This window comes from Heloderma suspectum, chromosome 11 (assembly GCF_057233095.1).
Source record: "Heloderma suspectum isolate Gila_16-S chromosome 11, 16-S_ref, whole genome shotgun sequence".
In the NCBI taxonomy this organism is placed as follows: Eukaryota; Metazoa; Chordata; class Lepidosauria; order Squamata; family Helodermatidae; genus Heloderma; species Heloderma suspectum.
The window spans coordinates 26508782-26523821 of record NC_139468.1 but is presented as its reverse complement, the minus strand read 5'-3'; the positions used below and the strand labels follow the sequence as shown (position 1 = coordinate 26523821).

Below are 15040 nucleotides of genomic sequence, written 5' to 3'. Positions count from 1 at the left end.
TCCAACATCCCTAGTAAGCGTGCAGGTCCTGGAACAAAGGAGCCCTGTATAACCCATTTTTTTTTATATGGGAAACATTTCTGACACTCTTCTTCCTCCCCACCACTTGGTGCAGAAAAGATCACTAAGGGTTTGGTACAAAACTGTATGGTTTTGTGGTGTTTGGCTTTTTAAAATATCAATATGTATTTGATTTATAAATCTATTTTCATATAAAAACTAATTAACAAATACCGAGTCACATGCAATCATAGTTCAGATCCAAAGGGAACCAAACCAAATTATCCATACTGTCAAATACAAACGATATAAAGGTAAATATAATAAAGAACTAATATAAGTTCTTTTAAACAAAACAACACATCTACAATAAAGAAAAGTCAAACAGTAGTATTGTCTAAAAAATAAACCAATAATTTATAAACAGACTATCATTCAGTGAAGCTATTACCTTGGTTTCTAAAGTGAGTTCTTGAGAAATGTCAATAAAGCCATATCCCAAGGGTGTTAGGGGTTTTTTTTACTACTCCAGGGTTGTCAGGATATTTGAAGTTTTCCTGTGCTCAGCAATACAGATTTATGCTGGCGTTGTGTTCCTGCTTTTAATTTTTTTCTGCAACAGCAACTCTTCCAGGCTTACTATTATTAGCATTATTATTCCTATTAATATTTTACTTGCTTTACCTCTCAACTTGGGCAAGCCATCTTTCAAGCGGTCTGATCTGAAAGCTGTGTAACGGATTGGAGCAAGTGACCCTGTGGTTTTTATTTTATTTTATTATGAGGATAGGCGAGGGAAACATGCATGACCTTTAAACACCACCACCACCAAAAACGAACTCTGTGCTTTCCTAATGCCAGGCACCTTAGCGTCTGTCATCTCTTTGCAGGTTTTGAGTGCAGGTGTGGAAATGTTTACTGCGGCGTACACCGTTACTCAGATGTCCACAGTTGTTCTTACAATTACAAAGCTGATGCCGCTGAGAAAATCAGAAAAGAGAATCCTGTAGTCGTCGGGGAAAAGATCCAGAAGATTTGAACTGCTACTCTTGCTGGAATATTAAAAAAATTGACCATCTGCAGATGAAATTGACTTGAGCTTCTTCCCTCTCCTTCCTCCCCCCCCTCCACTCTTTACCCCCCCCCCCAGTCATCAGGAACATAGGGATGTGTATCCCGAATCATGCATGTCATCAGAAAACATAGATTTCCACCACCACCCCTTTTAGAACATGACTAAACACTTTTTGCAGTCCCCCCCCCCCGCTTCCTACAGCTAAAGAGTTAAATAAACTTTTTACACTTGTGAGATTCACTATGAGGCCCTTGGGACCCGTTGAATGAATACCATGGCTATACAAGTATTATACTTTAAAAATAATTTTTAATTTTAGTTGAGTGCAGAGGGCTTTTTATAATACCAACACAGAGATATATTGGAGAGCATCAGCGCTTTTTTCCCTCTAGTACTAAACATGCATGCATTAACCTGGCCATTTTCCTTTTCTTTTTTGTATATAGCTTTTTTTCTCTCTCTTTTCTCTGCAGCACGATTTCCCCTTTTTTTTTGATAATGGCACAACTAGCGATCAGTAACTGAATGTATTTTAATCATTATGGCTGCTTGGTTGTTTTTTTCCCCCATTAACAAAGGTTTATGCATATGTTAGCATAATAGCTTGTTTGCACCCACTACCTATTTATGTATGAATCATTTGTGATGAGAGAGTGTGCGTGTGTGTGTGTGTGTGTATGTGTGAGAGCTGAGGTTCTGAAGTTCGTGAGGGGTTTTTCTTTTCTTTTCAAAGATAACTTCTAGGATTTTCTTTTTCCTTGTGTGAGTGTTGAGGGATTTTCTGTCTGCACTTGATTGCTGACTGCAGATTTCCTTGGGGTTTATGTTATTGGGTCCTTTATGTACACCAATATGAAGAATAATGAAGTTTTAACTGTATTGTATTTATGTTCATTCACATCTTTAACTTTGATTAAAATAAAATTTTTAAAAATTGGGGTTTGCTTTGTGCATGTTGCTTTACAGAAGTCTTTTTCGTGTGTGTGTGTGTGTGTGTGCACACGTGTGCACGCGCACACACACACACACACACACACCCCTAGAAGAAGAATAGAAAGAAATGAGTGAAAGCAGTTCTAAGGAATGTGTAACCCTCCAGTTCTTGTTGGACCAACACCCACATGTTCCCCATCCTTGGACGAAAGTATTGGAAGGTACATAATGTAGCAACCTCACTGAAATTAAACAGGTTGGGCGTTGGTCAACTTGGATGGGAGACCACTTGGGAACCAGATGTTCACTGCCTTGAATGCTATGATGAGAGGCAGTGTGGGGTAGTGGTTTGAGCAATCTTCACCAACCTGGTGCCCTGCAGATGTTTTGGGCTGCAACCCCCATCATTCCCAGCCGACATGGCCGTGCTGTTTGGAAGTGATAGGAGTTGCAGTCCAACACATCTGGACAGCACCAGCTTAGCAAAGGCTGGGTTTAAGAGAGCTGGTTGGACTAGAGCTGGGGAGACCTGGGTTTGAATCCCCACACAGTAATGAAGCTCACTGAGTGACCTTGAGCTAGTCTCTCAGCCTAACCTACCTCACAGAGTTATTCTGAGGATAAAGTGGAGGGGGAGGAACCATGTATGCTGCCTTGAGCCCCTTGGAGGAAATGTGGGTGGGGAGAGAGATAAATGCAGTAAATAAATACATGATGGAAGAAAGGAAATGCGTGTCAAAACTAATATACCGGATCATGTTTGTCCTGCAAGTCCAAGGAGCTCTAGCTCCCCCAGTAGCTTCGGGACTGGTGCTGCAGTGGGTGGAGGACATCATCCCATACTCCCATAGGTTCCGAACTCATCATGCTGCTGAAGGGAAGCATATCAGCAGACAGGAGGGTTCATGCGCAACCCCGTGCCTTGTGGCAATTGAGGAAGGGTGTGTGTGGATGCAAAATGCCAGCGTGTACCACTTCCCTTATACAGTCACACGTACTATCATCACCAATCCAGACTACAAATGTCTTTTTGCCTTTGCACCTATTCTGTAAGTAAACCCAGTCAATTGTGAAATTAAACATCCAGATAAATATCAAGGCGTTTTGCTTTGTGATGGTGGGTTGGATGGTGTTTGTTTAAAGTAAGTTGTTATGGTAAGTTTACGAACACATTCTGTTTCAGAAGCCAATGCAGGACATGAGCCTTCCGCAACCTGGTGCCCTCCAGGTGTGTTGGACTACAACTCCCATCATCCCTGTGCTGTGCTGGTTGGGGGTGATGGGAGATGTAGGCTGGTGAAGGCTGCAGGACAGGCTATCACGGACTATGTAAACACAATGTACGCAGCAAGGTAACTATTAGCAATGTTGGGTGAGGGGAGAGAAAGGGAATATCAGCTTTTCTTGACATGGGAATTATGAGTAGGGATCTATGGATTTTGTTTCATCCGTTCCATCTGTGTTTCATGGATTGTCAGACTTCTTTTGTTATGTCGTCCACTCATTGATGGAATTGGATTTTTTTACCAGAATTTTTGTTCTGCTTGCACATTGGCTCATTCATTAATGTGAATTGGTGTTAACGTGCACTAGTGCAAATCCCCCCTGCCCGTCCAAAAGTGAACAACTGGCTCGCAAGTCCACAGAACCTGCATGACTGAAAAAGCCAGTCCGCTGCAGCATTCACAGGTCAGCTACATAGAAAACTGAACTTATTTGAATCCGTTGTGGCTTTCTCCAGCATCCCAAATTACAGGTACCTAGTACAAAAAGTGTTGGTCCACCGGGGAGGGGGAAATCCAATAGCAAAAATAGGATTTTTATTAGAACTAATCAATTTATTAGAATTTTATTAGAACGTTTTATTAGAACTAATTAAGTAATAAGCATGTTATTAAAAACTTTCTGACTGTTAGAGCAATACGACAATGGAACCAATTCCCTAGGGAGGTGGTGGGCTCTCCCACACTGGAGGCATTCAAGACGAGGCTGGACAGCCATCTGTCAGGGATGCTCTGACTTGGATTCCTGCATTGAGCAGGGGGTTGGACTCGATGGCCTTGTAGGCCCCTTCCAACCCTACTATTCTACGATTCTATATTTCTTGGTAGTAACCAGCACTGAGTTGAATTTTTCCACCTATTTATTTTTGACAATTTGTTGTGGTGGAGGGGTGAAAAAAATTGCACCCAAAAATTGTGGGAAGGGGTGAGAATTTCAGAGAAATTTCCCTGGGAGCAGGGCTTCAGTGCTTACCTCACTGTCAGGAGGTGGCTGAGGGGTGGGTGTGCTCTTCCCTTACTATTTCCCCCTGTTCTGTCCTTGCAGTCTCTCCGGCTGCTCGAGTTTCTTGAAAAGCCCCCAAAGGACTTAGCCAGGACTTCCACTGGCTTCCCAGTGTTGCTGCCTGCAGAGTGACTGGAAGCTGGGAGAGAAGCATTTTTGGCTTTGGCTTGTTATTAAAAGTTCTTTGAACAACAACAAGAATAACAACTCCTCGCTCAGCTTTCAGGCACTCAGCAGATAGCAGCACAGGGAAGCCCCAATGGAAGAAGTCTTGGCTAAATCCTCCAGCAGCTTTCCGAGGAACTCAAGCAGCCAGAGAGGCTGCAAGGACAGACCGGGGGGGGGGGGATGGAAAAAGAAAGAGCACACGCACCCCTCGGCCACCTCTTCACAATAAGGTATGCCCCAAAGCCCTCCACTCAGAGGAATTTCTCCGAAATTCTCAACATCCCAACGGAAGAGGCAGAAAAATGACTGCAGGGAAATGAAGAGATTGCAAAAGGGCAGGGCAGGTTTCATCACAGCACTAGTGGTAACAGACAGTTCAAAGGGCACAGGCAAGAGGTGGGACCATAGCTCAGTGGTAGAGCACATGCTTTGCATGCCCTAGGTCCCAGGTTCAACCGCTGGCATCTCCAGTGTAGAACTTCTCTGCCTGGAACCCTGGTCTCTCTTGAGCAGCATGTCTGGGCTACGATGCCATGTCAGCTTTCATCAATAGCGGAAAGACGGCCCTTGTCCAAAGTTAGGAACCTAGGGAGCTGCCTTATACCGACTCAGACCATGGAGCACAATAGGGTTCACGTTGACTAGCAGCGGCTCTCCAGGGGTTTAGACAGGAGCTTTCCAGCCCTACCTGGAGATGCGGGGGATCAAACCTGGGACTTTCTGCATGCAAAACTGGTGCTGTGCCACTGAGCTATGGCCCTTTCCTGAATGCATGAAGCGTGGAAGGCACATGCGTATCTTCCCTGTAACAAGTGTGCATGTACGGATGGACTGACTGTATTTCTATACCACATCTCTGAAGCCAACCAAAGCGGTTTACAAAAGGTTCAGAAAATAGGAAAAACCACAATGGAATAAAAACCGAGCAAAACTAAACATCTCCTTAAACGCCATAACAACAATTTACAAAGCCAAGGTCAAAACATGCGCCTTGACCCCCTTTCTGAACTCGGAGACGGTCACAGCCCCAAGGGGAGCTCGTTCCAGAGGTTGGGAGCTACACAGGAGAAAAGCCCTTTCTTGCATACTTGACGAGCAGAACTTTGCAAGTCGGAGTGTCTTAAAAAGAAAAGCAAAAAGTCCCCACGTTTACATTGTCTCTAGAGCAAATCTGGTTAACAAGTGCTTTTGGGGAGAGGAGGGCTGCTGCTGAGTCAATCAGAAAACTGGCAATAATTAACTGCCTGATTTGCAAATGGCAACCTAGGGAAGGATGGGCTAGAGAAAAGAAGCTGTGATTGGTGTTTTCGTACGGAAAGGGGAGAGGCTTGCCAGAAGTACAGTGGCAACAGCTAGAAACCCTCCTTTCTCTGTCTGCTTGTCTCTCTCTTGGTTCTGCCTGCAAGAGGAAAGCAACATGTCTTTTATTCCTGTAGAGGAGACATCTGACTTTCCCCTCCAGAACCTGCCCTATGGGGTCTTCTCCACGAAGGGCAAGGTAAGCGAGTGACTGGCTTTGTTTCCACTTTTGCCTCTTGTCTCGCTTGCCTGTGGATTCTCCTTGACCCTGATTGATCCTGGGGCCATGTGCGGGGACGAGGACGGGGGTTGCATGTAGGCATGATCAACCAGGCTGGAGGCTTTGCTCGATTGCATTAGAAAAGTTGCAACACTTTTCCACTGTGTAATAGTCAGTAAAGACACACACACACACACCCCACTCCCACCTTGCCACCACTTTTAAGGAAGCTCATGAAAAGACAGGAAAAAGCTATTAATTTCCAATGGCGAATATCTTTCGATGTCTGGAGGTAGCTGAAGTTATCTGCAAAGTAGCTACCGACATGGTAGTTAATGATACCAGATCCATGAGTACATGTGGTTTTTATAAAGCTATATATAAGACAGTTTTCCCCAACCTGGTGTCCTCCAGATGTGTTGGATTGCAGCAGGGACATGCTTGCTGGGAATCATGGGAGTTGCAGTCAAATATATACCAAGTTTGGGAAAGCTGCTATGAGACTTTTCATTCTGTGCCTGTGTTCATTCTGTGCCTTTTCTGTTAATTCTGTGACTTTTTTGTTCCGTACTTCATTCTGTACATTCTTTTACTCTGCCTTTTACACATCCTGTGCCTTCTACTATGCCTTTTCTGTGCCTCATTCTGTACGTTCTGTGTTCATTCTGTGCTAATATAGGCTGCAGTTTGTTTGCTCTGCTTTCCATGTACGCTGAAAACATCTATCTGAAATTAGCCTTTCCTTCCTGACTGTTCTGCAGTTTAACATCTCATTATAAATTTTGTTTTCAAAGGGTTCCTAATTCTTGTGAAGTTTTCACATAATAATAGAATGTAGTGGCATTCAAACTGTGTTCCAGAGATCCCTGGAATGGTAGATTTCACCACCACCATTACCCCAGTACCATCCTTTTATTGTTCAGAGGGTTGGCTCTGTATTGCATTCCCCTCCTCTTTAATTCTGGTTTAACTAAGGGTGAAATCCTATGCATGGTTAGACAGAAAAAAGTCCTACAACTCCCAGCATTCCCCAGCCAGCCATACTGTAGGATATTTTTTCTGTCTAAACATGCGTAGGATTGCACCCTAAAAGAAGGTTTAAAATTAATTCCAGAATTGAAGCATGCATAGGTGGTCTCAGCTTTTGATTCCTTCCGTTCATTTGCATGTTTCCCCCACCCCTGGTACTGATGTGCATGTGCACATTGATTACACACTGCAGAAAACCAATCTCGATGTATATGTTGTGTGTATGACTGCATCAACCTTCTTTCCATGCAGTTTTCGACTGATGTCCGCACTCTTGTGCATTGGTGAAACACCACACAAAAAGAATCTTTAGGCAGCCATATGAACAGTTGTATCAAGATTGCTTTTTTCAGTGTTTCCTTTTTTATATAATTATTTTATTCTAAAATTTAAACAAAAAAGGGAGTAATTGTAGCTACATAGATTTGAATATAGCAATTTCAATGCATGCATATGAAATCTGTGGGTGTGTGAAAATACAGCTTTCTAAGAATTATGTATACACTTCAACAAAAGCAGACCAAAATATCCATATAAGTGTTTTCAGTGTTTTCTTAGTGCTCACACCTGCATCAGTAATATTGACTGAAGAAAAGACAAGAGGAGCTGAAAGCTGTAGCGAACTGCACATGGGCAGTGATGGGAAGGGTCATGGCTCTGTGGTAGAGCCCCTGCTTTGCATGCAAAAGATCCCGGGTTCAATCCCTGGCATCTCTAGGCAGGGCCAGAAAAACTCCTGCCTGTGGAGAGCCACTGCCAGTCAGTGTCAACAGTACTGGGCTAGAAGGACTATGGTCTGACTCAGTATAAGGCAGCTTCCTAGGTTCCTATGTGCGCTGCACTGAGCAACAGATTCTTAATGTATCCATTCTACTTTGGAAACAAGCACCACTCTTTTCCCATATCAACCTGCCTGGACACTAAGGGCTAAACTACATGCTCCATTAAATACGTAGCATGTAGCTGATCCTCGCCGTTTTGTTTCCCTTCATGTAAGCATGGGGGGAGCAGGGGTGATCTTACTGGACAGTTCCACACATGGGTAGGGGCATTTAAACCTTCCCACCCAGCCCCTTCCCCTCCATCCTGCACAAATTCTCCCATCATGGGGACTAAAACAAGAGGAAAAATTCCAGTGGTGCCAATTGAGTTTCCTTCTTCTTCTTCTTCTTCTTCTTCTTCTTCTTCTTCTTCTTCTTCTTCTTCTTCTTCTATTAGCCCTTGCAAGTGGGGGGGGGGGAGTGGCTGAATGAGAAGATTTCAACCTCTCTTACACAGTGGTCCCTATGGTTACCTGGGAGTAAGTCCCACTCTGCGATGGAGGTTAGGCTGAGAGTCAGTGACTGACCCCAAGTCACCCAGTGAGCTTCATGTCTGAGTGGGGACTAGAACCCGGATCTCTCAGGTCCCAGCCCAACTTCTGAGTGCACACGCCTAGGATTGTACTGGTGATGTCAGTCTGTGCACTTATATGCGTTAGAAGGCAAAATAGGCAGCTGCACCCATGTGCCCACACAGAAATATTTAACATATTCTACAACCTCGGGTGAGGTGGCTGAAATCTGAAAAGTGGCAACTTTAGTGCTCTTGTATCCACGTTAAGGAAACAAATTCAAGTTTCCCCAAAGGACAGCACAGGGACTATGATTTTCTAGAAAAAGTGCAGGACAGTTGGAGCATATGACTTCGTTCTAACTACAGGTTGTATATTAACTTGCCTGTTTGCAGGAACTCCTACTGGGCAAACACTTTGGGGATCAAGTTTTTGAGATTTAGAAAGATCTGAGCTTGCCTCCCCACTACCCTCTTTGATGAAATAGCACACTTTCAGGGAGCCAAAGTATATGTTGCAATAAATAAAGAGTGCTCTTCCAGAAGACTGTGAACAGACTAGATGAGCCATCTCCAACCTGTTGCACTCCTGGTATGCTGGATTACACCTTCCAGTGGCTGTGCTGACTATAACTCCCTGCATTCTTGACCATGTAGTCTGGGGCTGATGGAAGTCCCAAACACGTGGAATTAGGTACTATTGAGTCCACAGCCTGACATTTCACATGCTGTTTAGCAAAGTTCATTTTGAACCATGAAGTATGACATCCATATTATATAAGACAACTCTATTCTTCTGAAACCAAAAGACCAAATACCTTTTTGATTTCATGGGATGGGACCATTGGCCATGCTGGCTGGGAATGATAGCTCTTACTTAGATTCCTGCATTGAGCAGGGGGTTGGACTCAATGGTCTTATAGGCCCCTTCCAACCCTACTATTCTACGATTCTCTGATAGGAGCTGTAGTCCAACACTCTGGGAGAGAGCGGAGGACAGGAAGGCCTGGCGTGCTATGGTCCATGGGGTCACGAAGAGTCAGACACGACTTAACGACTGAGCAACAACAATATCCGGGGACCCAAGTTGGGAAACGCAGGATTGGCAACAGGTCTCCAGGGTTTCTCACCCAAAGCACACTTTACTTTAAAGATGTAGCGAGCAGCTGTACATTTTCCCTCTTTTTACTCTAGAGTAAATGCAGGAGGCCTGGCCTTGATCTCGGGGGTGGGGTAGTGAGGCTTTAACTCCCCCACACACACAATTTATATTGCAAAAAAGTGATCCATTTTTTTGAACATAAATTGCCACCCCGGGGGTCCTGATCCAGACTGCACGGGGTGTGTGTGTGAAAGGGTTAACCCCCCTTCCTCCTTCATGCTAGGGTACCAGTCCAGATTGGGTGGCCTTGCACTTACTCTAGAGTAAAAAGAGATAAGAAAAACAAATAACAGATGGCCCCTTGTTACGTTTTTAAAATTACGTCTGCTTTGGCCCTCAGACAGATCTTTCCCAGACCTACCTCAGGATGCTAGGGATTAAATCTGGACCTTCTGCATGCCAAACAAATGCTCTGCCTTGGAGTTAAAGATGGCATTTGCCACCTGCAGTACACCTATGAAAAAAACCCATCAAAAAATTAAACCTCTTGCCTGATTAGTTAGGACAGGGGGTTGAACCTCTTTCAGCTAAAGGGTTGAATTCAATATTTGGGGCTGCATTCCAGTGGTGAGCAAGGCTGAAGGCGAAATGAAGACCAAACCTACCCAAATGCCAAGAATACCAGCATATTAGAGCTTAACACTCTTACTGCCAGGCTTAGGGGAGGCATTTCAACCTTTTACAATGGGAGGGGGAGGAAACCACCAAAAAATCAGTGGTCGGGAGAAAGGTGGCGGGCCAAGGGAAGGGGGCGTAGTCTTCTGGGAAGCCCAGAGTGCTAGATTTTCCCCTGGGCCTGAGGTTCAACACCCTTGCACTAGAGCATTTCAGTACATCTAACTGGTGAATTGACTAAATGTTGTAACCCTACTTTTTTGTTGCTGTTTTGTTCTTCCTGTGTGTTTACAACTAATGAATGTCACAGGCCACGGATATAAATGCTTCCCTCTTCTTCCCTTTTTGTAGCCCAGACACAGGGTTGGAGTAGCCATTGGCGACCAAGTGCTGGATCTCAGTGCGATTAAGCATCTGTTTGAGGGACCGATCCTTGCTAAGCACCACCATGTCTTTGAACAGGTATTGTATTGAGAAGGTTGGCTTGGTCCATCACTGGAACATTTTTTCAGTCGAAAATGCCCTGGGATGTGAAGAGAAGCCCAACAAGAGTAGCGGTTTGTCTCCATGCTATGAAGTTTAAGAGCCAGGACGGGTTACTGAATTACGGTCATTTTGCAGTTGGATGTGGAACCTGAGTCAGCATTGCGGAGGACCTGCCAAGGCCCAGACATGTGCAGTTAAGCCATTTTAGACTCTTGACTTCATAGTCTTACGGAGGGCAGGGAGGGCGGTTGAGATGGCAGTGCCTCCCCAGTGGAGGCTGGTGACTCGATGTCAGTGGGGCAGTGAAACTGCTCCGCGTTTCAGTCAGAACCATAGAATCATTGGTTCTGGGTTCTGGCCTCGCTTTCGTTGCCTCTGCTTGACTGACCTTCAGCCTCTTGCTCGCTCTCATGCAGGTTCCCCTGTAATTCTTCATCTGCAGGCTGTCCTCCTGTCTCATCCTCAAGTACCTGGAAATGGTTCCATAGTTCCACTGCTTCCACTGGCGCAGAGTGGCTTCTAATTCTTCTGCTCCTAACTGTCACCCTTTTCCAAGGAGTATCCTCTACTTCGTTTTTCCTTACCTCAGCATTTTCCTCTTCTGCCTCAGCTTGCTGTTGCTCTTCTAGCTTCTGTTCTTTGCTTTGCTGCTGCATTTCCACCATTCTGTCCAAGAACTCTTCGTCTTCTCTTATTCCCTGGAGGGTCAACATTCGCCGCTCCAGTCCTCTTACTTTTTCTTCCAACAGCGTGATCGACTTGCACTTGTTGCACATGTAGGCCATGTTGATCTCAGGCAAGAAAAGAAACATGGCACAGATCTTGCAGGTCACCACCACTGGAGAGTCTTTTCCTTCCATAGTCTCTATTCCCTTTATGCTTCTAGCTTTCTGATTGTACTGGCATAGCCTGTGCTTTGCCCTCTGTTCACTGGAGGTTAACAGCAGAGTCCCACTGGTATGGGAGTGTGTGTTACCAAAAAAATAAATTTAAAAAAACAATGTTTATTTAAAAAAAAAAATTAGGGGCCTCCCCCTTGACCTCCCCTGCTGAACTCCCTGGCAAACTCCTGTTTGCTCTCCCTGTTCGCTCACCAATCAGAACTCTAAAGGAGCTCTCCAAGGTGCTTTGCAGTTCTGACTGAAACCTAGAGCAGACTCACTGCCCCACCAACATTGGAACCACCAGCCTCCACTGAGTGTCTGTTAACTTCACTTATATCAAGATGTGTTTTGCCAAACCTGCTGTGTCTGGGACCCTCCTGCTCACTCTGCTGGCTGGGGCCCCAGATGTCTGCCCCCAAGTCCTACCCTGATAGTACCGCTGTCTCCAGGGGGCCCTCTGTTGACCTCCAGAGACGCACAACCTTGGTGCTGCACCTCTTTGTCGCCTCTGCCTGCTTGCCTTCTCTCTCCCTGCATGCGAGCAGTGAAAAGAGGAAGGAGAAGCAGGAATGGCAGCCTTCACTTGCCTGGCTGTGGATTTGGCCCAGGATGAGAAGGCAAGGGGAAGCAGCAGCAGTGGTGTGGAGGAGGGGAGCCATTCAGGGACCCCTGGGGGCAGGCTGGTCAAGGGACCCCCAAAACCAGGAGTCTGTGTGATGTGTAACTGAACGCTATGGCACTGCAATACTCCATCTGGATGAGGAAGGAAGGATGGCATAGGGCAGGGGTGCAGAAGGCCCGGGGGCCGGATCCAGCCCAGTCTGGTGCTCAGGCGTGCCCCAAATAGGCCCACTCCATTTCCCCTGACTACTTTGTGGTTTTCCAGCTTTTGTGCAGTCTCTCCCCCTGCCCCAATCTAAAAAGTTGAAATGCCCCCGCAAGGCTTAGAGACCAGCAGCAAGAGGTTTAAGCTACAATATGCAGGGATTTTGGCCCCGCCCCTTCTGCCACCACCCCATTTGCCCTGCCCACAACTGGAATGTGGCCCCCGAGAGCTTCTCCACAGTGGAATTTGGCTCTCAGGCTGAAAGTGGTTCACTACCCAGACTAGGGATGTACAGACTGTGTAAAATCCGCTCTGTCTTGTGTTTCGCAGGTTGTCAGGCACCTTTTATTCCGCTCACAGGCGGATGCGAATATTTTTCCTCGTCATGCGGAAAAATACACAAATAATTCCGTAAGAGGTTTCATAAGAATTTACATAATTTACCTTAATATATAACATTGAGCGTATCGTCCCCCATTCCATGCAACTTTTCCTCAGCAGAAACTTGTGTATTTTCCTAACAATAAACATGCATACGTTTGGGAAAGTAAAAAAGAAAGATCCGAAAGTCCACGGACTCCACGCGGCCTGAGGGGGTCACCCCACGGCGGATTCCACAGGTCAGATGCTTAGAAATCCGAGCTCATTTTAGTCCATCTCGAATTTCTCCAGCATCCCTACCCCTGACTGAAGGCACTGCGTGTGAGTGTATCCCTGGGAGAACATGTTTGCTCTCATTTTGCTCCTTTGCAGCCAACCCTCAACCATTTCATGGCACTGGGCTGGGAAGCGTGGATGGAAGCCAGAGCTGTTCTCCAAAGGCTGCTCTCTGCCAAAGAGCCGACGCTGAGAGATAACACAGAGTTACGCAAAAGGTAAAAAACTGGGGAGAGACTAAATAGGCAGGGCTATGTGTTTAGCTGCCACGATGCTGCAGAAGTGCAGGAAAGCTGCAGGATACAACAGTGACCCCAAGATTCGGGAGACGATCCTACATGCAATTACCCGGGAGTAGGCCCCACAATACTCAATGGGACTTACTTCTGAGAAAACATGCATAGGATTGCTCTGACAGTTTCTTCCCAGTTTTATTTTTTTAATGCAAGTTTCTAGCCCTCATGGTTTGTGTGTATATATGCTGTCTTTTTGTCACTTGATGGCATTTCAAGGTGGCTACATATAAAGCTAAGCTTGAAAAGGTGTGGACAAATGCTTGTTGGAGATGTCAGAAGCCAGAGAGGGGGGTAAATAAGGTTCCCGGCAGTCAGAGGATGGTACTTCAGTGCCCTGTATAGCTCGTTGCTACCCCACTCCCCTGTATGATCAGCAACAGCAGAGTAAGTCATAGAAAATAAGAGAGATCATGCAAATTGTCTTAATTTGCAAGATTTATGCACACAGCAGAATATCGCTTTTCTTTTCGTATAATGTTTCCCCTGGAATGTGTCGTTGGAACACAACAGGCTTCAGGAAGCTTTGTGAGTGGAGATGGGTTCAAATTGAGCATGATGGCGGAAGAGCTGTTTTTTTAAACTATGGATGGGGGAGAATTGTGTTTGACCTGCATTTTTAAGTGAACCAATCTAATTTGCACTTTCTGGGCTAATATGTGGATCAGAACACCGTTTTCCTTTGGATTGTGCATTGAATTTTGCAATGCTGTTCTCGGCTCAAAACATATGTCCAAAAAAAGTGTCTGTTGGGGAAAGCTGCATACAAAATGCATATGTTTGGGGAAACTGGATATGAAAATTAAGGTGGATTTTCATATGATTTTTAAAAAACCAAAAACTTGCGGGTGTTGTAGAAATTGGATGGAACGGGTTTATGATTGGATGCATGCAAAACTGACATGCATTGGGAACTGATGAGCCCCTGTCTAATCTAAACCTGAGTCCACCTCATGTACTAGAGTCTGGCGAATGGACCATATAACTCAAGCTGAAAAAGCCACCTCCCCCGCCTCTCTTGTGTTATAAATAAGCAGGATATAAATGAATTAAATAATAATTGAAAGGAAAGCCTTAAGATGGCCCAAACACGGCTCCATGTCTCTGTGCCCTGGGCAAGACCAGTCAGAGAAGGTGTTCCCCTCCCCAACAAGAGTTTGGAAATATACCCTAATCTTGTAGTGTGTGTACATGTTACAGTAAATGTCACACATTTGGAAAATACTAATTCTTACTATCTTAAGAAGCCCAGGGGGAAATGTCAGAAAATTCAGCTTGAGTGTCATCAGTCTCTGGCTAGGAGATAGATCGAATAGGACTGACTTCCCTAGGTTCTTGAGAACTTAACATTCTTTCTCGTTTCTTTCTTTTGTTCCTTTCCTTTCCTTTCTTCTACTTCTTCTTCTTCCCCCAGAGCATTTGTACCTCGGGCTTCTGCTATAATGCACCTTCCAGCTGAAATTGGTAAGTCTCTATAGTCTTGCTATAAGGCAGCTTCCTAAGATGACTCCTTTAAACACCCTTTAACTCCCACCCACTTTGATCACGCAGTCAATTGCCACACTTCGTTCACTCACTTTCTATGCCATCTGTATGACGGTGTCTTCAAATCTTTGTTCTCCTATGTTTTCCTCACACTTCTTCCATATCTTTGAGAGCTTACAGAATATGACTTCTTTGGAAGGCACAGAATAGCAATGCAAACTCTACAGCCATAGAACTCATCAGTGCTACTTTCCCATGTGGTTTTGACACATGAGGTGACATTTTGGGCA

At 45.1% G+C, this 15040-nt stretch overlaps 2 protein-coding genes across 9 annotated transcripts in view; both read left to right on the top strand.

Moving 5' to 3' along the window:
- The window catches only part of ZFAND6 (zinc finger AN1-type containing 6), an 81001-nt gene extending 75477 nt beyond the window's left edge, over positions 1 to 5524 (top strand). For all 8 annotated transcript variants that reach the window (XR_014785378.1, XR_014785377.1, XM_084817272.1 and 5 more), the window contains one exon: positions 891 to 5524. Coding sequence is in view for 6 of the 8 variants with exons in the window: in XM_084817272.1 (XP_084673398.1) it covers positions 891 to 1039 (149 nt within the window). In the remaining 2 variants the exon portion in view is untranslated. The remainder of the gene's footprint in view (positions 1 to 890) is intronic.
- Positions 5525 to 5842: 318 nt separating this feature from the next.
- The window catches only part of FAH (fumarylacetoacetate hydrolase), a 34401-nt gene continuing 25203 nt past the window's right edge, over positions 5843 to 15040 (top strand). Inside the window, exons 1-4 of the mRNA XM_084817265.1 lie at positions 5843 to 5960; positions 10471 to 10581; positions 13069 to 13190; positions 14680 to 14729. Of these exons, the coding sequence (XP_084673391.1) occupies positions 5880 to 5960; positions 10471 to 10581; positions 13069 to 13190; positions 14680 to 14729 (364 nt within the window). The 5' untranslated portion in view covers positions 5843 to 5879. The remainder of the gene's footprint in view (positions 5961 to 10470; positions 10582 to 13068; positions 13191 to 14679; positions 14730 to 15040) is intronic.